A 23361-nucleotide genomic window follows, 5' to 3' on the forward strand; every position below is an offset into this window, starting at 1 on the left:
CCCTCATGAACCTCCATTTACCATCTCTGCCCTGTGTGCCATGCAGGGGTCCTACCCCATCCCCAGCTGGCTCCTGAGGCCACCTACCTCCCTGCCTGGGGCCTCAATGCCCTCTACCCTAGAAGGTTGGGAACCAAGCTTCAGACAACCAGGCTGTCCTCTCTCCCTTCCCTGGCAGTGAGGGTCTCCCTGGGGCTTCTCTGAGGAAGCCCAGTGGCTCTTCTTTCCTGCTGCCTCTGCCCAGGGCCCAGCTTCATGGGAAACCCATAGGAGGAGCAGGTGTGCCCATGACTGCTGACTCAGGACAAAAGCCAAGGGTCAAGGATGAGCACCTGCCTTAGAACCGGAATTCCCAGCTGCCTTGGGCTCCCCCCACCACCCAGAGGTCCCCTCCTCGGTCCCTCCCCCAGCTCTGGGGTCAGGGAGCACATTTCAGACAGGTAATGGGCAAGAGACAAGTGGCAAGTGAATGTGTGACTCAGAGAGAAAGAGACACAGGGGCCAAGGACGAAGCAGTTCTTAGCCACTCTCAGCAGACATTTATTGAGTGCTTACTGTGTGCCAGGAAGTAAGCCAGGTGCTAGAAACAGCAAAGGGCCAGGAAGAGTCAGGGTCAGCTGCTGAGCTGTCAGTGACAACGCATTGACCCTGGTTGACACGGGAACAGATTAACCTTTCAGGCACCACTCTGAGGGCCTGGGCTGGGTCCTTGGACAGAGCCTGGGCCTTTCCACCCACCAAGAGAGATTCAGCGAGGCATGACCCTCTCTCTTTGTCCAAGGAGAGGTGAGCTCCCACACCCTCCTCTAAACACATTCACACCCGATGTGCCTGGAATTATACCCCAGACTTCAACACACACATGCACACACACACACACACAGAGGCACACTGAGTAGTTTTACAAGGAGGTGGCGTGACGGTGTTGTCCACAAGCTGTGCTCTGAGACACCCACCTCAACATAAAACTGTCAAGAGTGCCTGAACATCTCCCATTTAGAGATTATCTTGAGAAACTTTTTGGCCAAGTCTCTCACCAAAACGTGAAAGACATCAAAGTGAACAGGGGGACAACTTCTTAAGGCTTTTGCTGAGAGAGGGTAGTCCTGAGAAGGGGAGGGATCAGAAGAAATGGACTTCACTTCCTTTACTTGGCCACATGTCCCAGGCAGAGCTGCCTGAGGTCTGTCCTGTTACATGGGCGGCGGAGGGTGGGTGCGGATGATCCTTATCCCCTGTGCTGTCTGCCCCGCTCCAGGGTCATAAAATTAATGCTGTCACTGGTTAAGCGCCTACTGAGTGCCAGGTACAATAACATACAACTGCTTAACATCCACGTCCACTGAGTCTCCCAGGGCGGGGGTAACACTTCCATTTTACAGATGAGAGACTGAGGCTCAAGACTTGTCCATGGTCACAAGATAAATAGGCATGGTGGGGCCTCTAACCTCTGCCCTTCCCTCATCACCTCCTCAGCACAGGTAGATAGAGTCTCACTCTGGGAAGGGCTGAGCAGCCGGAGGCCCTAGCTCAGTCTTGGATCTGCTTGGGAGGCTGAGAGGGGCTGACTCCAGGGCTGGAAGCACTGCCTGCAGAGGCCAAGGGCATAGATGGGAGAGGCCTGCCCGGCGGCGGGCCACCCGCGTGGAGGACGCTGCGCCTCCTCCCTGATGTGCACCCTCACCCCAGGGTTTGGGGCGAGGTAGGGCCTGGTGCGGGGGACAGGCTCCCAGGGCCGGCCTGCTCATCCTGACCCCACTCCCATCCCAGGCGGGCCCCACAGCCTGTGGAAAACCCACCTCCTCACTTTCAGGGTCCTGGGCTCCTAATCCTAACCCCACAGTTAAGACGCCTTCCTGCCCCAGAACTCACGAGAATCTACTGTATTACCCCTCAGAGGGAGGGAAGCTGTGGATTAAACAGCCCCAGAAGCCTGACTCTGTTAAGAAGACTTCTCAGATCTCAGAGACGGGAGCCTCTTGCCATACCAGGCCCACAGCCTGACCCCTCCGGATCACCTGGCCCTGGTGCATCTCTGTTTTAATTCACACAGATGGACATGCAAATGCCTTCGCCGCCGCCCGCACCCCTGAGGACTTTCCTGGTGGTCCAGTGGTTCCAGTGCACGGGGTGTGGGTTCAGTTCCTGGTAGGGGAACTAGGATCCCGCGTGGTGTGTGGCGGGGCCAAAAGATAAAACAGAAACAGCTCCCTTGCAGAAGGAAATGGCAACCCACTCCGGTATTCTTGCCTGGGAAATCCCAGGGATGGAGGAGCCTGGTGGGCTACGGTCCGTGGGGTCGCACAGAGTCGGACATGACTGAGCGACTAAACAACAACATGGATTTGTCAGTTTCTATTGTGTGAGCACTGTAAGAAGCTGAAAAATAAAAGCATTATCGTGATATAAGGAAAAACAAAGCTCCACTGGCCTGACTGAACGTGCGAGCAGTTGTCTGGGATGGTGCTGCTCGTGTACTCCCAACACTGGCCACCTCCCCGCCTTCAGCGTGCTTGGGGCCTAGGGCCGTGGGAGGCCCTCATGCTTCACAGCTCAGGGCCAGAACAAGGAAGGCTGGGGTTCTTTTCACCAGGCTGACACTGAGTACAAGAGGGAATAGGAGATGGAGCAAAACAGAAAGGAACCCACAACCACAACCCCACCTGTGGGCTTTACAAGGGTGGGAACCTTCCTGACGACAGGCCCAGGCAGCGAGAGCCGCAGGCAGAGGCCAGGAGGCTTTGGAGGAAGCCAGTCACGACTGAAGCGACTTAGCAGCAGCAGCAGCCACAAAGTCCAGGGAGACAGAGAGGAGGGGGCTCCTGGGAACACTCCTGAGGCTGGCGTGACCCTGCTTCTTGCTCCAGTTGAACACCTTGGACTGGGCACCACTGCCTGCTCCTTCCTTCCCACCAGGAACCTGGAGAACCAGGGGGATGATGGAGGGCCCAGGCCAGTGATGACCACTGCCTTTGACCGGCCCACGGTCCCTTCCCCATCCCAGAGCACTCCTCTCATGGCTGGGGGTGACCAGGGGCTTCCTCCCCCAAGTTACCATCAGCCTCCAGGGCCAAGATGACTCTACTACGACGTACAGCTCACCCCACTCTCTGAGGAAGCTCTTTCAAGAGAAGGAGACGTCGCCTGTGTCTGTTTCCCTTCCTCAGGCTGTTTCGTCTTGATCTTAAGGCCTGGAGGCCCTCAGGCTGCCGTCCGAATGAACTATCCTGATCTAGAGGGCCGTGGCTGCTCCTGTGATTAGGATCATATGCGAGTCCTTGGCTTTAACCATGAGCAAGTTACTCCACCTGTGCAGGCCTCAGTTTTCCCAGCTGTAAAATAGGGAAGGGAGTATATCAACTCTTGGCTTCTTAGCATGCCTCAGTGATGGTAATGGGAAAATATGTAACCCATCAATCCTGCAGTCAGAGTAAAATGACTGGCAAGGGAGTGGGGGGTGGGTGTGTGGCACATGTGGCACCCAAACTGCCTGGTACCCTGCTCTCATTTTCGTATCCCTAAGCCCCATACACTGTTGGCTCTGGACTATTTTCCACCCTGAACTCCGGTTTCTCAGTGCCTGCTCCTTTCCACAGTGATAGAGAGAGGCGAAGCTCCCACTTCGGCTGGGCTGGGGGCTGCTGGGCACAACACAGGCTGTGTCCGTATAGCCTCAATACACTTCCCAGTGGGAAGGGCCCTTGCTAATCAGCACTGCCCCAAACTGCACTCCATTGTCAGTGGGTTTCAAATGTTGGGGGGGTGGGGGGGGGTGCGCGGCTGCAACAGAATCACCTGGTGGAGCTTAGCAAAGAATAGACTTTAGTTTCCCTCTAGGTCAGAGGCAAGACCCATGGGCTATGTTATTAACAACCACCCTGAAAGCTCCTGCTGCAGGTCGTAACTGGGCCACACCCGTGGGGGGTGGCTGGGATTGTTAAAACCATTCCCCAGCTGCCCACCACACCCCTCTGGAGAGCACAGCCCACCAGCACTGAGCTAACTTGAGCTTGTCCAGCATTTCCCAAATCTGACTACAAAACTTTTTAAAAATTATGTATTTGGCTGCACTGGGTTCTTAGTTGGGATCTAGTTCCCTGAGCAGGGATTGAACCCAGGTCCCCTGCATTGGGAGTACAGAGTCTTAGCCAATGGACCACCAGGGAAGTCCCAAAACTTTAAAAATTAAAATAACCTTAACATCTCCCAGAACTAGCATTTTTAGGAATGCTTTGGGAGAAATGTTCATCTCACGCTCTCTCCTTTGGGAAAAAAAAAATTGTTTAAAACAAATACCTGCTTTTGCGTATTTGAGTGGATGAGGCCTAGGGAGATGAGTTTCAGGGGCTCAGCTGTGACCAGAAGCTCAGGTCTGGGCCTGGGTCTGCCCTTTCCCGTCACCACCCATTCCTCCCGCCACATCCTGCCCCTGCTGCCTTTGAGGCTGCGGCTTGTCTGGGGTCACCCTGCGTCCTGAACCCAGGAGGAACCCTCGGTGTGGCTGACTGGTGACAGGAAGCCTGAGCAGGGATGAAAGGGGGTCAGGATTAGCCTGTCTGGCTGGGATAAGCAGCAGAGGAGGCTATGACCACACTTCTAAGGTGTCTGCACAGGCCTGATGTGTTAGGGCTGGGGCAGGGGCGGAAGGTCTTTTCCTGCCCCACTGCCCCTCCCAAGACAGCAATCACACCCAGAGAGAGACGGTACCCAGAGTCAGCAGCTGGGGACAACTGGGGCTCGTCAGTGGCAGAAAACTTTATCCTGCCTTTTCTTCTCAAGCTCAAAACAGGTACATGGAGTCATGAATTGATATGCTAGAAGGGGGCATCCCTTACCAGTAGGGAAATGGATTTATTGCTTTATAAAAAGAAGTCTGATAAAACTTAAAACAAATAACCTAAAAATCCACCCACCCCTCTCAGAACTCCCAGGAAGCCTCAGACACATTTCTGAGCGCAGTCAAGGTGGGTGGGTTGGTAAGCCAGGCCCGCCTGGCAGAGGAAAGGTGGCCTTGCCCGCGTAAACAGCTCCAGGGCCCCTGGGAGAGTCTGCCAGCAGGGGGCGCTGTGGCCCCGCAGCCTGGAACAAGCTTGGCCCTGAATGGGGCTGGCGCCAAGGCGCTGGGCTTGCCGGGGCCTGGCCAGCTGGGGGCAGCTCTGGGAGGACAAGTGTAGACACCCAGAGCCCACAGCCTGCCACCACCCCCACACACAACTCCCATACAGAGCACATGCACACACAGCCCACACATCCACACCCCTAGGCCTCTCACAAATTCACCTCCCCACCCAGGCCTGGACCTCCAGGACTGTCAGCTGCAGCCTCACTTCCACCCCCCACAAAAACAGCTCTGTGTGTGTGTGTGTGTGTGTGTGTGTGTGTGTGTGTGTGTGTGTGTGATGCCCTATTGGTGCCCCCTTAATTCCCTTCTGGTCACAGCCTGGACAGAGGGTGGCAGTGGAGACATGCCCCCACTCAAGTCCTGAGGGGAGAGGGAAAGGACCGCTGCCCAGCCTTGTCCATGGTTCTCACGTGACCATCCAGCCCTCCAGACCCTTCCCAGGCTAACCTGGGGGTGGGCGGGGGACGGGGGGTGGGGGGGCACTTCCCCACAGGCCTCGAACAGGAGGACAGGCCATGGACAGGCCACAGGGGGCTGGAATCACAAAGGAGTTAGCACCAACAACAGGAAGCGGGTCCTTCCTTCCTCAGGCAGCTCAGACTGGCTGGGGGAGGAGTGAGGGGCCAGGCCGGGGGTGGGGGGGCTGTGCAGACAGTGCAAGCCTTTGTCCTCAGGCAGGTGTGGTCGGTGGACATGCAGCTGAGGGGCGGGAGGCGGGCAGTGGATGGCAGACCCCTCTGCTTTGGCTAGACGCAGAATCTGGACACACTTCGGGGGAGAGGGTCTGCCAGCCCAGGGGGTCCTCCTGGCTCCTCCTGCAGGCACCACAGAGCCCTGAGGCTCAAGGGCCCCTCAAGGGTGGCAGAGTGAAGTCCAGAGCCCCCCTGCCTCCAGCAGGAGGAGAAGCGTCTGTTGAGGCCCTCTCCCATCCGTCTGTCCACCACAGAGCTCCGAGGCAGGACCAGGTCCCTGGGAGGGAGCGTGGACTCCAGCACAGTGGAGAACAGGATCCTGGGGTTGGGGGTGGGCGGGAGTGCGTGGAGGTCCTCTGGGGTGGGGATGAGGACACCTCAAGTCACTGAAGCGAGAGGGCGGGAGGCCGTGATCCGAGACGGCAGGCGCTACACAAAAGCCTCCCGGTTGGACGAGCCATTGAGCTTGAGGAAAAGCTTGTCGTCCTCTCTCTTCCGCTCCAGCTGCCTCTCCAGCTGGCGCCTGTAGCAGATGAGGTAGAGGGGGAGGCAGAAGCCCAGCATGCTCAGGACCAGCAGGCCCACGTTCACCTGGGGAGGCAGGGACGAGAGCGGCCGTCACGAGGGGCAGGGACCACAGCACGTGTGGGCTGCCGTCCTTGTGCAGCCAGACTCTTCCGATTGAGGCGAAGGTCACAGGAAAAACAAAGGAGGAGTTTCAGGAGGTCTGAGGACCTGTCGTCCCACGTTCTGGCATCAGGATTCCCCAGTGGCCCACGGGCCACACTAACGTGCTGATCTGAAGGTCCAGGGGCGTGGTGGGATTGGGACAAGCTCCCAGCACCTGGATATGAATCCCAGCCTCTGGCAGGAGGGGCAGGGACAGCAACTCAGTTCCATTTACCCCAAAGTCAGGTCCAGAAAGGACACTCTTGGGAATTCCCTAGTAGGTCCAGTGGTTAAGACTCAGGTTCCAATGCAGGAAGTGTGGCTTTGTATCCTTGGTTGGGGAACTAAGATTCCATATGCCACACAGCATAGCCAATATAAATTTTTTTAAAGAAATGGATAAAAAGGACTCTTCCCCTCTTGCTCCCCAGCCTATTCACAAGGGATCCCTGAACTGACCCTAACCAAAGTTCCAAACTGCCTGTCCTGGGGTTCTGGAACACGCTGTGATGCCTCCCAGCTCCCACTCAGCAGAGTAGAGTGGATGCCCATAACCCGGCGCCCCCCAACCCTTCTTACCCACAGAGGGTCTCCCTGGAGGGGACCCATCATAGCCAGAAACAGGGGCTGCTGCAGGAGAGCGAAGAGGGCGCTGATCAGGGACTGCAGGCCCGTGAGGCTGCCAAACTGTGTGGAGGGGTACCTGCCAGGACAGGAGAGAGCCTGTCACCGCAGGGGCCACTGTCCAGCTTCCCAGATGCTCCTTGGCCTCAGCCTGGCCCCAGCTGCCGGTGCCCCCAGGCTGCAACTTGCGGTGTCAGAGGAGATGTGGGAACAGCTTCAGAGGACAGTCTAGTGTCCATCTTCGGACTGCTTCATGCTGAGCAGTTCCACACAGAGAATTTCCCTTTTGGACCAGCATGAAGGCCCTGGGGCCCACGGGTGTCTGGCTGAGCCGAGTGGACAACATGATTCCGCAGGAGTCTGTGGCTCGGGAACTAGGCCCAGGGAGCAGGTGGGAGGCTGGGCCGGGCTTGGCTGCACCTTCATCCAGAGGAGCGTTGTATAATCACGGAAACAGCATCATAGCCCTCGGCTGACTCCCTCAGACTCTGCCAGGGTGGCCTCAACTTCCTCTAGGCCTTGGGGCGGGGAGGGTGGCGTAGGCAGGGGTGGAGCATGCAGACCTGGGATGACCCCCATGGGATGCTCTTGGGAGCGGGGAGAGAGTGCTGGCATAGTCTCAGGACATTAGGCATCATGGCTTAGCAAGGAATGGCTGCAAGAATGAGCCTGTCTTTAGTCAGAGAGAGACAGAGGACGGTGTTTGAGCTAAGCCCCAGCCTGAGGAAGAGGAACAACTATGGTTCCTTAGGTGTGTATGGCCTCTTGGAAAAGGAGGCAGGTTTCATTTTAGCCAAGGCCTGAGAAAACTAGGGCAGACCAGCCCTCTGAGGCCCTGGGTGGGCTCTGTCAGGTACATTCGGGGCTCAATCACTTATGTCGCTGCTGCCACTGAAGGCCATGTGAAGGTCACCATTCAGGGGCACGCAGCCAGAACTCACCCCTGTGCTTCCCGTGAGCGGCCAGTGGCAGCCCCAGGACTCAGCTGAGCGGCAGCCCCTGAGGCTGTAACGATACGGAGCTGCACCCTGGCCGGGGGAACTGGCTTCGTGTTAAATGCCAAGGCTTGTGGGCACCCAACTGTCTGCCCACTGACCCGCTCCCATCGAGTACGGCCTTCTCCTGACACACCCCACAGAAACCCTAATATCTAAGGCAAGAGGAGGAACCTCAGGTGGACAAGATGGTCCCCTTCAAGCCCTCAGCCCCACCTGGAACCTCCCTCAGGTCATCCATCCCCTCACCCTCAGCCACCAGGCCACCTGCAGCCCCCAGGACTTACACGGCGGCGTATAAGCCCCCGACGGCCGAGTGGATGAATCCTCGCACGATTGTGTGCAGGATGAAGGAGAGGATCTGAGGTGGGAAGAGCAGAGTGTGAGCAGGAGGCATGGAGGGTCTCCCTTTGTCCCCCTGCCCCAGAGCTCCCAGGGTCCTGAGTGGTGGGAGTATTGGCACCCTGGAATCGGCCTGGCCAGCTCGCCACGGGCAGCTCCTGAATGCCAAAAATCCTGAGCCAATTGTTCAACACAGTCATTACTAACAATTCCATTGCATTAAAGGTACAATTTAATGACAACTGACCCTTGGACAATGTGGGGGATTAGGGATGCTGACCCTCTATGCAGCCACAAATCCACATTAAACTTATAGTCTGCCCTCTGTATCCATGGTCTCATATCCTCGGATTCAACCACCCATGGACCATGTGGTACGTATTTACTATTGAAAACAATCCAGGTATGAGTGGAACTGCACAGTCCAAACTTGTGTTGTTCAAGGATCAACTGCACACTGAAAACAAAGTTCGTGAATACTCAAAGCCCATCACATCTTAATTACTTTATTTTGTTGTACTATTACCTCTAGTCTGAAGGTTTTTTAAGTCTACTGTAGATACTGGGTTGGTTAGGGTTTTCCCCTGAACATCTTAAAGAAAAACTCTAACAAACTTTTTGGCCAGGTGGCACAGTGGTAAAGAATCCACCTGCCAATGCAGGAGATCCAAGAGACGTGAGTTCGATCCCTGGATCGGGTAGATCCCCTAGAAGACAAAATGGCAACCCACTCCAGTATTCTTGCCTGGGAGATTCCATGGACAGAAGAGCCTGGAGGGCTGTAGTCCATGGGGTCGCAAAAGAGTAGGATGTGACCTAGCAACCGAGCACGCATAACATATACATGACGGTGTGTTATCGTGTGTCTTTCCAACTCCACAGTGACGATGGACAATGCATTGTTTGAGACTAGCCATGATGAACGCACTTACACCATGGAAATTGCCAAACACGACAAACCAAGGCTCCCGCTACCCCACTCCCATCTAAAGTCTGCTATTAAGTGTATGTATGGACACGGCACTAGGTAGGAGGTCACCGATCATCACTCCCGCCTTTTCAGACCTGAGGGCCGTGCCCTGGTCTCCCAGCCTGGTCCTCCAGGCCCTACAGGCAGATGGCTGTCCCCCTCTCCTCTCACTCTGCTTTCCTAAGGAAAGGCCACTGTTGGCAGGCTGAGCAGGCCCTTGTTAACGATTCCTGAGAGCCACGAGCTGTCTGCTTTGCTGCCGGGACCCTTTGTTTGTTCTCTGCACACAGCCCTGTCATCAGGCGCAGTAGCCAAGCCTTATTTCCGGGAATGTGGGCGGCGGAGGCAGGGGGACTGCTCTCTGCGGCGCTGTGAGAGGGCTGTGCCCGAAAGCACACGCATCCCTTACAGGCTCCCGCTTTCCACCCCAAATGCCGTGCTGCCTCTTCACAACTTGTCTTTCAGTAAGAACTGGTTAAAACAAAAAGCAAATTGCGGTCCTCACTGACCACTGCCCCGTGACTGGACAAGGTGGTCAGGGCAAGGGTCTGCCGGTCTTGCAGAGAGGGCCACCACCGCCAGGAGGCTGGGAAGGCAGCAGGGATGTGCCAGCACTCCCATCTGGAACCGGCATCAGTCTCCGGGGGTTTACGCCAGCTGCGTGCAGAGTTAGCACAAAGACACGACAGTACCCATGGGTGGTGCGCACCTGGTGTTCCCTGTATTTCTGCATGTGGCCACTTGTAGAAAGGAAGGGACTCTTGCTTTCCTCCTGGACTTGGTCCAAGATACCACCTGGACTCGGGTCACACCCATCTGGGAGCAATGCTGTCACTTGTATCCCTTCCTTCAAAGTTCAACTTGAGGACTGGAACTAGAACCCTTCTGTGGACCTAAGGGTGGAGCCAGGCAGGTAACGCAATCTGCCTTTCTTCAGCTCTCTGCCAAAAGTCAGGTTTCAAAAGCACTGGAAATCTTGTGTAAAGGAATTAAACTTTTGAACCGGGATACCAAGAGCTCATCATCAGAGGCTTTCTCCTGTGGCTGTCCTGAATCAGAAGAGCAAACGCTCCCACCAATGCCACAGACTGGCCAGACCTCTTAGGATGTCAGATCACAGCCGTTTAAGCAAAGGCAAAACAATTAGCTACACAAATACACCACGTGACTCCAGAAATGGTAAGATGATGGTATTCATGGTGTGTAAGATGCCCTAAGACCAAGAAGAATGATACACTTTCACAGGGAAGGGTCTACTGTGAAAGGAAATCTCAGTTCCATTTACAGCTTGCTCTTAGAACTGTGGTGCTGGAAAAGATTCTGGAGAGTCCCTTCGACTGCAAGGAGATCAAACCAGTCAATCCTAAAGGAAATCAACCCTGAATATTCATTGGAAGGACTGATGCTGAAGCTGAAGCTCCAATACCTTGGCCACCTGATGCCAAGAGCCAACTCATTTGAAAAGACCCTGATGCTGAGAAAGATTGAGGACAGGAGAAGGATGAGATGGTTGGATGGCATCACCAACTCAATGGACATGAGTTTAAGCAAACTCCGGGAGATAGTGAAAGACAGGGAAGCCTGGTGTGCTACAATCCATGGGGTCACAGAAGGTCGGACGTTACTTAGCAACTGAACAACAACTCAGCATTGCGCATAGAGCCTAGCAGATAGAAAGGAAAGGAAAGGAAAGTGAAGTCGCTCAGTCGTGTCCAACTCTTTGCGACCCCATGGACTGTAGTCTACCAGGCTCCTCTGTCCATGGGATTTTCCAGGCAATAGTACTGGAGTGGATTGCCATTTCCTTCTCCAGCAGATCTTCCCGACCCAGGGATGGAACCCAGGTCTCCTGCATTGTAGACAGACGCTTTACCGTCTGAGCCACCAGGGAAGTCAGCAGATAAAAGGCCCTTGGTAAACCAGGGTGGGCTGGTTGATCGGTTTTTCTGGTTGGATTAAATGAATGAAAGGTCACTGTTCTCTTTGCTAATGGCTCCCCCATGAGACATCAGACCCTCTCTCACGCATCATCCCATCCCCCACACCCACCTGGAGAGGCAGGTTGGGAATGAGGCAGGTCACCCCGAAACCCACGAGCAGCAGGTTGGTGAAGGCGAAGGCCCGCATGGCGTTGGTGATCTTCTGGATCTGCCGGTCCCGCTTCTTCTTCTTCTTCTCACCTCTGTAGGGGCACAGGGCATGGAACACAGGAGCTGGGGTGGGGTGGGGGGGGGGGGGGGGGGCCTCTGGAGAATAGACTCTCCCAGGAAGTCAGGCCCAGGGAGTCACAGCTTGTGGACAATGCAAGACTTAGACACCACCACCAAGCGAGTGCTAGCTGGGGACTGTGGGGGCTAGACCATCACGAGGGACACTCCCCACAGCTACCCTCTGAACTGAGCACGGAGTGTGAACCTTAGTGGAGAGGCTGGACATGAGAAGATGGGCATCAGTACCCTGCATTGGAAGGACTGATGCTGAAGCTGAAATTCCAATACTTTGGCCACCTGAAGCGAAGAGCTGACTCATTTGAAAAGACCCTGATACCGGGAAAGATTGAAGGCAGGAGGAGAAGGGGATGACAGAGGATGAGATGGTTGGATGGCATCACTGACTTGATGGACCTGAGTTTAGGTAAACTCTGGGAGTTGGTGATGGACAGAGAGGCCTGGCGTGCTGCAATTCATGGGGTCACAAAGAGTCGGACACAACTGAGTGACTGAACTGAACTGAACCCTGCATTATTTCAGTGAAGACTGAGGTCAGATCCCCAATGATGGGGAGGGAGGAGGAGAAGGCACCCAGGTCAGGATGTGGCAGAGCCTCCTTCACTGTTGGCTCCAGCTTCACCCAAATCCTGCAGGGAGCTGATGCTAAGCCAGCGAATAAGCCAAATAAGGGAGCAAGTGGGTTTCCCCTTGAGGGGCAGGGAGGAGGGAAGAAGAAATGAGCATGTGGCAGGTGGAACTGGAATGGGCATCAACCGCTTTCTGGCTGTAGGACCTGACCTAGATAACAGAGCATCTCTGTAATTATCTCCCTGTGAATTCACTACTACTGATTCGAGTCTCACCACCCACACAGATGCCCCACGGACAACTGCACGACATCCAAGGGCTCAGAGATATGCAGGGAGGCCCAGACCCACCACTTTCTCCCTGTGTGACCTCAGGCGAGCCACTCCAACGCCTAGTTTCAGTTCCCTCATCTGTAAAACGGGTATAACTCATCAAGGTGTTGTGAGGCTTCCCTGAGAGATTGTGCATTAAGTGCTTGGCACGGGGCCCGATACAATCAAGAGTAGCTTATTATATTAAGGTGGAGTCAGAGAAGACACCATTTAACTCATCCTCTGATCTTACAGCCCAACCCTTCTATAAAGAAAGGGCTCCGGTTCCTCGTTTAATTCTCACAGTCATGAACAAATCTATTAACACGTCGTAAGGTTATACCTGTTTACGACTCACACCCAGTGAAGCAGGCCTTGCAGGCAAACGGACCCTCTAAGGCTCTCTGCCCTTGTGCTAATTGTGCTGAGGATCTGAGTGTGGTCCTAAAGCCAGGTGTTTGGTAGTTACTGATCTGGTTTCTCTCCTCTCTTCTAGCTCGGCGCTTCCCAAACTGTTATGTACAAAAGGCTGTTTCAGATAGAAGCGACAGACCAGTATGCAGAGTAGCTTTGAGCACGGCCCCTTCTCACCTCTCCTGCGGACTTTACAACCCAATGTCCCACCCACCCTAGAGCTGCCTAACACCCGCCTGCTCCCTCTGGGGACACGAGGCACGGGTTCAGCCTACGCACTGGTTGGCGTCTTTCTCCTCGGGCTCCTCGGAGGCGTCCTCACACTCCTTCAGCCTCCAATCCATGATGTAGCCAATGACAGGGGCGGTGAGCAGGCAGAGCAGCTGGAGAACCCCGAAGATGGAGGTGTAGAGGCTCACTGAGGGGACAGAAGGGCCGGGTCACGGAGTGGGGTCGGGGGGCTGCCTGCTGAGGCCTGGGGAGGGGGCCGGGCAGGGTCTATGACCCCACAAGCCCTGCTGGTTTCTTTTCCCCAGAACGCCCCCCACCCCACCCGTGGCACCGTGAGTCACGGTGGGAGACAACCTCTGAAATCAAAGTCTGAGCAAGGGGCAGGACTCCCTATTCTTTCCTCCGAATCCCTCGCCTATTTCCAAGAAACAGCTACCAAAGTCCAGTATGTCACAGTGACCTTCCCCAGAAGCTCCAGGAGGTCTCTGTGACTCTAGGAACCACAAGATTACCGAGGCCCAGGACAGAGCGAGGTTTCGTGTGCCAACAGCCTCGTGTGTCAGTGTCCTGCCCCTCGAAACACACTGAGAAGGCACCAAAGGGCTCCGGCCTTCAGAGAGCCTGAAAATCACGATGAGACTTCTCATCAGAAGCTGAAGGCTGGCTGCGCCAACCCCACCCGCAGCTCTGGCTGGGGGGGAACGTGCAGAGTGCAGGGGGCCGTCTGCAGTTCAAGGACAGGTGCTTCTCAGTCGGGCAGGCTCTGGCCAGGAGCGGGCGTCCTGTGTTCCCTGACGACCCCCTCCTCCCCGGACCCCACGGGCTTACCGGTAGCCATCACTGCACCAAGAAAGCAAAAGTGACAAAGCAGAGAGGAGCGGGGTTAGCAGCAGCAATGTCAAAGGCTGTTACAGAGAGAGGGCTGCGGGGGCGGCATGCTCTGGGCCCAGCACCCACACCACTTCCCACGGAGCCCTGACTCTCAGAGTGCCCCACACGGGTGTCTGCTGGCGGTTTCCTGCCTGCTGGGGCCTCGTCACAGATGGGCTGTGAATCAGGCCTGCGGCACTTGTGGGGGGACCGCGATGGGGAAGTGGCAGGGGTGTAGAAGACCCAGCAGAACGAGGGCCGAGAATCCACCCCACACCCAGCCTGAGTGTCTGACCAGCCAGTGCCGCAGCCCCCTGATCCTGACGTCCAGATGTCCATGTGTGTGTGTATGTGTGTGTGTGAGCTCTCAGGCGCAAGTGCTCAGAGGAGCAGGATGGGGAAAACCAATGCCCTGTCAGCTGCGGACCGAATTTCCTGGCCCAACTTCCTCTACTTCTTGAAACTGACTTTTGAAAGAGGGAAACAGAAGGGGGGAAAAAAATGCCTCTTGGGCAGCAAAAGATTTCTCAGAGAAAGCAAAAGAGAAGGCCATGACTCAGCAGGAGCAGGGAGATTTGCCGTCCAAGGGCCAGTAAGGGGCTTTTCTCTGTACTCATCAGGGTCTCTGCCTGTCTGGGCCTCAGGGTTTGTAATAAAGGGCCTTTAGACAGGCTAGATCAGCTCTCCCCAAAGTACGGTGGACAGATTTTAATGAATGTTACATAATAAAAGGGTTCCTGCGGTTGAAATTCAGGGGATTATCATTGAATGAAATGAAGCTAAACAGGTTATTTTTTTTTCCCCCATCTTCGTGTTTGCTATGAATTTCTGCAAGGGCACATAATAGGGTTTTTCCATGTTGCTTCATGTCCGAACACCCATTTTCAGAATAGACCCTGCATTGTCTGTGTCCCTTAGTCTCCTTCCCTTTTTGCTATAGCTGAGTTTCTTATCCTCTTTAAAAACATACAGGACTTCCCTGGTGGTTCAGTGGTAATGAACCCATCTGCCAACACAGGGCAAAAGGGTTTGAACCCTGGCCAGGGAAGATTCCACATGCCACAGGGCAATGAAGTCCATGTGCCACAACCACTGAGTCTGCGCTCTAGAGGCCATGCTCCACAGCAAGAGAGACCACCACAGTGAGAAGCTCCTGCACTGCAGGGAAGAGCAGCCACCGCTTGCCACAACTAGAGAAAATCCTCGTACAGCAGCGAAGACCTAGTGCAGCCAAAAAATAAATTTAAAAAGAAAAACAACAATAACAACTAAAACCCTCACATGGCCTGGCATATCTTCCCATGGAGAAAAACAATTAAACCAACTCCAAAAGTTGCACACCAATGAGACTGCCAATAAAAAGGATTTACCCAATGTGTTTGTCCTGATTTCGCATGACTAAAGCTGACTCAGCTCAGGCCCTGAGGAAGTACGGACTTTCTTTGCAGAATCAAAACCTCTAATCAGCTTGTGTGTTCTTTTGGAAAAGTGGGCAGGTGGGTTATCAGTTCTGTTTACCAGAAGTAACAAGCCTGGACTGGATTACATAAGAGGAAGGCTCCACCTGGCCTCGCTTCCCAATTCAGGGCACAGTTCCCAGGAGACCCCGTGTCCAGCCACAGCGGCCCGGCCCCCACCCCAGCCTCTCCACGCGCTACCCCTGCAGTTTCCCAGAGGATTTTTGGCGTTGGGTTTGACAGATTGTCTTTCAACAAGCTCTCAGGTGGAGTACCGTGTTCTGTGCAGTGTCTCCTCTTATAAACACACACGTCAACCGTCCCCCTCAGGCAACGAAAAACACACCCCACACCCCAAACACACATAGTTATTTCAGTCCTCTCCTCCCTCCTAAACCGGGAAACTCTGGCGGGGACGTGAAAGAACAGTCGGGCCCGGCTGTGGTGAAACGGCTCTGACGCACCATCAGGCCCTTGGATTCTGCCATCTCACCGCCCCGCTGGCCTAGCCTAGCCCCACAGCCTCTGGCTGGCCAGGTGGTGGACTTGACCTTGGGCGGGCGGAAGTGAGCACCGCGCGTAGGCTGTGCCCCAGGGCTCGGGAGCCACCTACCTACGGCCTGGTCTCCGCTGACCAGGAACTGGAGGATGCTGTTCATGGCACCCATGTAGAAGATGAGGCGCAGCTGTGTGACGCACATGGTGACCAGGCTGAGCAGCAGGATGGGGCTGAACACGCTGTGCATGAACGAGGGGGCCGCTGCGGGGAGAACCGGGGGCTCAGGGAGAACCAGCGGCACCCCCAGGGCCCACGGCCCACCTACCATCCAGGGCACACCGCGCACCAGATGAGGCCAGCGGCTGGGTGCAGGAGTCGGGTCACCCAGCTGTACAAAACAAGCTGGGTGAATCCCTCACCCTCTCTGAGCTTAGGCTATAAGGCAGGGTAGGTGGTGCCGCCTGCCCTTGTGGGATGACATGGGGATGAAGGGAGGCGGTACCTACAGAGCCCTCAGGGGGTGCTGGACCCCATCGGGGTCCCCATCTGGACTGGACGCCCCCTCCTTGTCACTGGGCTGTTGATGGCTCGGGGCAGGCTTGGGAGGTGAGGGGCCGCGTGCGGGGGGGTACCTGTGGCATCAGGCTGGCACTTGAGCTCCAGGTCGACGGTGGACAGGCACAGCTGGTGGCCCTCCTGCAGGGCTGCCTGCTCCTTGGTGCTCCGCATGGAGCTGCCCACGCTAAGGCGGCGCCCCACTGTGGTTACCTGCTTGTAGAACTGCTTCCCTGTGATCTTGTGGTCAAAGCCCAGCCAGCTGAACTTGATCTTCACCCTGGAGCCCACGGGAGAGTGTCTGTCACGCTGCCCACAGCCCTGGCCGGCGCGGGAGTAGGGGCAGACCGCAGGTCCACTTACGTGTAGTCCATGTCCTCTGGCCCTGGGAAGGGTTCCAGGGGCCAATTAAAGAAGCAGTTGAGGAAAACCAGCCCGGAGCAGCCAGCCCAGACCACGAGGATGACAATGAAGGAGGCACCGAAGTCATAGATGACCTGAGAGGCACAAGGGGGCAGGGGTCGGAGTCAGGGTGGGGCAGAGTTAGCAAAGAAAAGCCGGAGTGGGCAGGGGGCAGCTGGCAGTCCTGGCCTCCCTGTGCTGAGCCTTGAGGCAGAGGCATGGCCCCTCAGGCTGGATGTTCGGTCACCAGGCACCTGCATTTCAATCATCTCTACTCGCCCTGGACCAAACGCCTGCAGCTTGGACCAAACGTCACCTCCTTGTAGAGGCCTTCCCCAACTGCCCATCACTGTCACAGCACCGGCTCACAGTGAACAGCCCTGGCTGAGATTTTTTGACTTATGATTCATTTCTTCATCCATTATTAGTCCAGCTCCCTGAAGATAGGAATCTCTAGACTTGTCCGCTGATATTTCTCTGGCACCTTCAAGCATATACATCAGTTCAGTTCAGTTCAGTTCAGTCGCTCAGTTGTGTCCGACTCTTTGCAACCCCACGAATCACAGCACGCCAGGCCTCCCTGTCCATCACCATCTCCCGGAGTTCACTCAGACTCACGTCCATTGGGTCAGTGATGCCATCTGCCATCCAGCCACATGGTAGGTGCCAAAAATATACTCAAGGAATGAACAGTTGAATGGCTCACTTTGCTCTTCTGTGAAACGGGTGTGACACGGGCACGTACCTTCTTGGTGCTGAGGGGCAATTCAGCAGGTGTGACCCCAGTAGAGGGCCCAGTACAGGGCCTGTTAGGTGGGAAGCCTGCCAGACTGTTATTGCAATTTTTGCCATTTATTTCCAGCCCAAGGGTCCCCAGGGCAGTGGCAGACAGCTGCCCAGCTCCCCAGGGAGGGGACCAGCAGTCAGACACTGAGATGAGGAGGAGGAGGAACCTGAGGGCTCCTCCACACTCCAGGAACTTGAGGATCCCTAACATCCAGAGACGGTGGCCCCTGCCTCTCCGGACACCTCGATGCCCGGGTGGCCGGCCCGTGTCTATGACTCCTCCTCCTGCTCTGTGGCCTCTTCCCCTTGGACCTCAGGAAAGGGGATTTATTGGAGCTGGGGCCACCGCAGAGAAAAGCTGGTTCTGAAGCCCTTTCAGGAACAACAGGGTTTAGAGCAGGAACCAAGACTGATGAGCAGTGAGATGCTTGCTTCATCCTGACCCCGTGTGACTTCCACAGGCTCAGAATCCTGCCTGGGAGGGAAACAGCTGAACCAACTTGGCTGTGAGCAGTGCTCTGGCAGTGGGGAGCAACAGCCCAATGACAACAGACCTGGGGGCAGGGTGGAGAGGGGACTGGAGCTGGATTCAGGATGGGGGACACTCTCTCACCCCCTTTCTTTCCCCCTAGCCCTGAAATGCAAAGACAGCCTGCAGCCACACCTTGCAGAGATATGCTTGACTTTACCATCCCTACTCTAACGCCTCCACCCCACCCCACCCCACCCCACCCCTGGCCCAGCAGGTCTCTTTTCTTACTCCCAGAGGTGCCCAGGTGCATCCTCCCAGGTGCGGGTGGGGGGAAGGGCAGGCACTAGCGCCCACAGTGACTTCCCCCTTCAGGGAGGGCAGAAGGAGTCTCGGGAGAGGCCTCTGCTCAGACACCAGCACACACCCTCACCTTGACTCCTGGGAAGGTGACCGCCGAGGAGGCATAGGATCCAATCATCAGGGCAATAAATGTGGACCGAAGGTCACCAAACATGTTGGGCAGCTGAAAGACAAGAAGCAAGGGAAGCTTCTGCTAAAAGAGGGACAGACAGGGAGGGTGAAGGAGGAAGGGAAGAGAGCATGACGGCATCCTTGGGCACCTCGTCTTCTCGGCTCTCCTCCCTGTGTAATTCACGAGGCATCAGTCCAGGGATAATCACTGCTAATTGCAAGTTTTTTCTTCCCGGACTGAGGGTGATAAAGGAAGAAGGGTAGAGTAATGCAGAATTCAGACTCTTCACGTGCAGACAGGACTTCCTGGCTGGAAAGTGACCCCCTTCTCTGCTCTGGCACAGGCCAGGGCCTTTGGGCTCTGCAGAGTTACAAGGAGATGCCAGTGAGTAAGGCAACCCTCAAAGGGAGCAAGTCTGTTAAAAATAAGAATCTATTTGAGGATGCAAGCATAATTTTATGAATAAAAATATCAGTATTCCAGAACAACCAGATGTCAGCAAAAGCTGCTTTTGATTTTGAGAAGAGTAGGTCTCTGGAAGGTGCCAATCAGAATTCTACAGTCTCTGGGGTGGATGAGGCGACTGGCCTGGGAGTCCTGCTTCTCAATTTCTAGGTTCAAGGAGGGCTTTCTCTTCCCACCTAGAAAGATTAATGACAAGAAAAGCTCAGGCTTTCTTTGCCATGAGGCCACTCTTCCCATCTCACAGGAGCTTGTTCTGGGCCCATTCAACATGACTGCGAAGCTAAAACCCTCAGTGGATTCCATACAAATTTAGGCATGGTAAACTATGACAACGAGGTCATGGATTCTGACAGGCATGGGGAGAAGCGCATCCTCCCCTAACTGCAGCCTCCTGTGCTCTCGCTAACCTCAGGGGGAGCTCACACCACTTGCTCTGAAGGTTCTCCATCCACACCCACACAGTCCCTGGCACTGAGACTCACTCTCTGGATCTGCCAACCTGTTTTATTGAACTCAGGTCTGCTTATACGGACCTAAACTACGTCCCCCTCCGCCAAGATGTCTGGAATCATTTTGGGGTTTTATCAAACATGTACCACATGATGGCTGCCTGCAAGTTAATCCATTTGCTGAACACAAGCAGTGTGAATGTATTTACCTACCTGCCCCTCATCATTTCTGCCTGTTTTGACCACAATTAAAAGTGAAAAAGGGACATCATCCAAGTGAAAAATGTTTGCGCTTCAAAGGACACCATCAAGAAAATGAAAAGATGATAAGACAAAGGGAGAAAATTTTTATGAATCATGTATTGGATAGGGCACTCCTATCTGCAATATATAAATAACTCTGACAACTCAGTAATTAAAAAAAAATCATTTTTAAAATGGGCAAACAGACATTTCTGAATAGATGTTTCTCCAAAGAAGATATACAAATAGCCAATAACCATTATGAAAATATACTTAGTATCATTAATCGTAGGGAAATGCCAATCAAATCACAATGAGATGCTGCTTCATACCCCCTGTGCATGCTAAGTGGCTATAATAATAATTTTTTAAAAAAGAAAACAGAACACAACAAATGTTGGTGCTGATATAGAATAACTGGAACCCTCCTACACTACCGGTGAGAATGTAAAATGGTGCAGTCACTTTGCAAAACCGTCTGGAAGCTCCTCATTTAAACACAGAGCTACCATATGACCCAGACATTTCACTCCTAGGTATATACACAAGAGGAATAAAAACATATGTTCACACAAAAACATGTATGTACACGAATGTTTACAGCAGCATTCTTTATAATATACAAAAAGTGGGAACAGCCTTCATGCCCATCAATGGAAGACTAGATAAGCAAACTGTGGAAGATGCACACAAGGGAATATTACACAGCCACAGAAAGGGATGAAGAACTCATACATGCTACAACAGGAATCAACTCTGCAAAATTATGCTGAGGGAAAGACACCAGTCACAAAAGACCATGTAACTGTATGATCCCATTCATGTGAAATGTCTGGAACAGGCAAATCCCTGGAGACAGAGACTAGATGAGAGGTTGCCTAGGGCTGGGGTGGAAGAAGCTGGGAGGGACAGGGAGGAAATGCTAATGGTCCAGAACTGTGATTGGGGTGATATGATTAATTCTGGTGATGACTGTGTAACTCTATAAATACACTAAAATCCATTGAATTATATAGTTCAGGTGAATTGTATGGTGTGCGGATTATGTCTCAGTGTCATCGTTAAAGAAAAAAAAAACATGAGTAAGAGACTTGAGATGTTTTGGGATCCCAGGATTAAAAAGGAGCATGAATAAATCCATAGTGTGTGGCCAACAAAGCCATCTTGTGGCATGAGGCTAGGTTGCCTCTCCAGCTTCGCCACACACAGAGTTCTTCTTCCAGCCCCCTCTGCCCACTCAGGCTTCTCAGAGAGGGTCGGAGGGAGACAAGGAGCATGTGGAAACTTCCCCAGCAGGAGAGAGAGGAAAAGGTGACATGCTAATAGCCACCCAAGCACACTTAGGTGAGCATGAAAGGTGCCCAATTTCACTTTTTGCAGACCTGCCTCCCAGGTATGCTGTGGTTCAGAGGACACCCCTCAGATCCTGGGCTCACGTATTTGGGCTGTGCCTCACTGGCTATTCCACCAAGGCAGCTTCAGGCATCTCCAGGCCCATATCTGCCCCAGGGAGAATCCAAAGATTATCTTTGCTTGTATGGAAGAAGGAAACTGTTCCAGCCTGGAATGCATGTGAAGAAAGAAGGGATCAAAGATGGCTTAGAAGGATTTCCCTATCAGTACAGTGGTTAAGACTCTGTGCTTTCAATGCAGGGGAAAGTGAAAGTGAAGTTGCTCAGTCGTGTTCGACTCTTTGCGACCCCATGGGCTGTAGCCTACCAGGCTCCTCTGTCCATGGGATTTTCCAGGCAATAGTCCTGGAGTGGATTGCCATTTCCTTCTCCAGGGGATCTTCCCAACCCAGGGATCGAACCCGGGTCTCCCGCACTGTAGACAGACGCTTTACCATCTGAGCCACCAGGGAAGTACTCAATGCAGGGGGCATGGGTTCAATCCCTGATGGGGAAATTAAGATCCCACATGCAGGGCAGTACGGCCAAAGAAACAAAGCACAAAACAACAGCAACAACAAAAAAGAGCGCTCAGAACCCAATCAGAAAAGCAGACGGAGGACAAAAGCCACTCAGCACAGCCAAGCCAGGAAACGCTTCTGTCGTGGTAGTCACCCTTGGGTGCAAAGAGTGTTCCCACCTTTTTGACAGGGCAAGGCGATACTTCTGAAAAGCAGACAGTTTGCTCACCAGCCCTTTTTCTTCTACCCTAACCCAAGCTAGAGGCCAACAAAACCACAGAGCCTGGGGCTAGTGGGCAACTCTGACCTCATTTCCTGGAGTCTGCTCCCCAGATTGCATCCGGGACAGGCAAGAATAGGAAGCTGGGAGAGGGTTCTGACTTTCCATCTGACCCTGGATGAGATCCTTGCCCTCATGTCTGGACAAGGGCAGTAGCCTCCCAGCTGCCCTCCTGGCTTCTCTGCCTCTCCCTGACTGGAACATTCTTTACAACACCCTGAAAATCCTCCCCCTCCTTAATATGTTCTTTTGGTAAGCATTTGGTATACATTCCCAGGGCCTCCCAGCTGCCCTCCTGGCTTCTCTGCCTCTCCCTGACTGGAACATTCTTTACAACACCCTGAAAATCCTCCCCCTCCTTAATATGCTCTTTTGGTAAGCATTTGGTATACATTTCCAGGGTGTACAGAGCCTCAGGGCAAACCATAGGAATGTGGTACATTCCACAAACCTCAGGAATGTGTACATCTTATACTTTACCTTACAGTTATTTTTTGCTGATTAGGAAAGCAATATATGTTCATTGTAAAATATCTAGAACAAAGTACACATGAAAAATGAAATAAAAATTCCCCTTGAGGGAAAAAGAATTCCCCTGATATAGCCACATTATCATTTTGATGTAATTGCCTTCAATCATTTTCCTATAAATACCTATAATTTTTAGCCAAATGAATCAGATACTGCATATTATTTTTAAAACTTTTTATTTTTTTATTTTGTATATTATAAATACCTCCTAATTTATTCCTGTATTCATCTTTAACATAATTTGTAACAACTGCCTGGTATTTCCTTTTCTGAATGGTCTATAATTTATGCAACCATTTCTCTGATGTTCTCAGATCCTTTTCAATTTTTATCCTAAATAACATTTTGTAATGAACATGCTTGAAGATAAACATATACGCAAATAGCTATTATTTCCCTAAGGTAAATTCCCAAAAGTAGAATCATTTGGCAAAAGGGAATCCATGTTTTTAAGTTTTTTTGTGATACTCTGTGACAAACTACCTTCCAGGAAATTTACACCAATTGGAATTGAAAAAACTTACATTTACTGATTGCTAATGACTTTGAACATTTTTTTCTACAGTTTTTAAAATCAGTCAGTTACATTCCTCATTTGTCCTTTCTTCCTAAGAGGATGTTAATTCGTTCATATTAATTTGGTATAGGCTCTTTATACATTAAAGACCTTCACAGGTTGTTCCCATACTGTTAGGTACATTTTCCCAGTTTGTCCTTTAATGTCATAATTGATGGTAGGGTTTTTCTGGCCAATCTAAAAGTTTAAATGGGTAGTCAAGTATTTCAGCTTTTAGTGACTA

The 23361-nt window shown here is 53.2% G+C and overlaps 1 protein-coding gene across 5 annotated transcripts in view; it reads right to left on the reverse strand.

Annotated features, from left to right (window-relative positions):
- Window positions 1-516: 516 nt before the first annotated feature.
- SLC43A2 (solute carrier family 43 member 2) overlaps window positions 517-23361 on the reverse strand; it is a 43754-nt gene continuing 20909 nt past the window's right edge. For 4 of the 5 annotated variants that reach the window (XM_015098564.3, XM_042255486.1, XM_042255488.2 and 1 more), the window contains 9 exons: window positions 18640-18732; window positions 16913-17046; window positions 16627-16829; window positions 16109-16255; window positions 13217-13355; window positions 11464-11596; window positions 8390-8463; window positions 7063-7186; window positions 517-6405 (listed from right to left, as the gene is read on the reverse strand). In XM_015098564.3, coding sequence (XP_014954050.2) covers window positions 6244-6405; window positions 7063-7186; window positions 8390-8463; window positions 11464-11596; window positions 13217-13355; window positions 16109-16255; window positions 16627-16829; window positions 16913-17046; window positions 18640-18732 — 1209 coding nt within the window. In that variant the 3' untranslated portion in view covers window positions 517-6243. Of the gene's footprint in view, window positions 6406-7062; window positions 7187-8389; window positions 8464-8934; window positions 9152-11463; window positions 11597-13216; window positions 13356-16108; window positions 16256-16626; window positions 16830-16912; window positions 17047-18639; window positions 18733-23361 lie in introns of those variants that run through there. The other variant, XM_060395313.1, reaches the window with a different exon arrangement.

The sequence above is a fragment of the Ovis aries genome, chromosome 11 (genome assembly GCF_016772045.2).
Source record: "Ovis aries strain OAR_USU_Benz2616 breed Rambouillet chromosome 11, ARS-UI_Ramb_v3.0, whole genome shotgun sequence".
In the NCBI taxonomy this organism is placed as follows: Eukaryota; Metazoa; Chordata; class Mammalia; order Artiodactyla; family Bovidae; genus Ovis; species Ovis aries.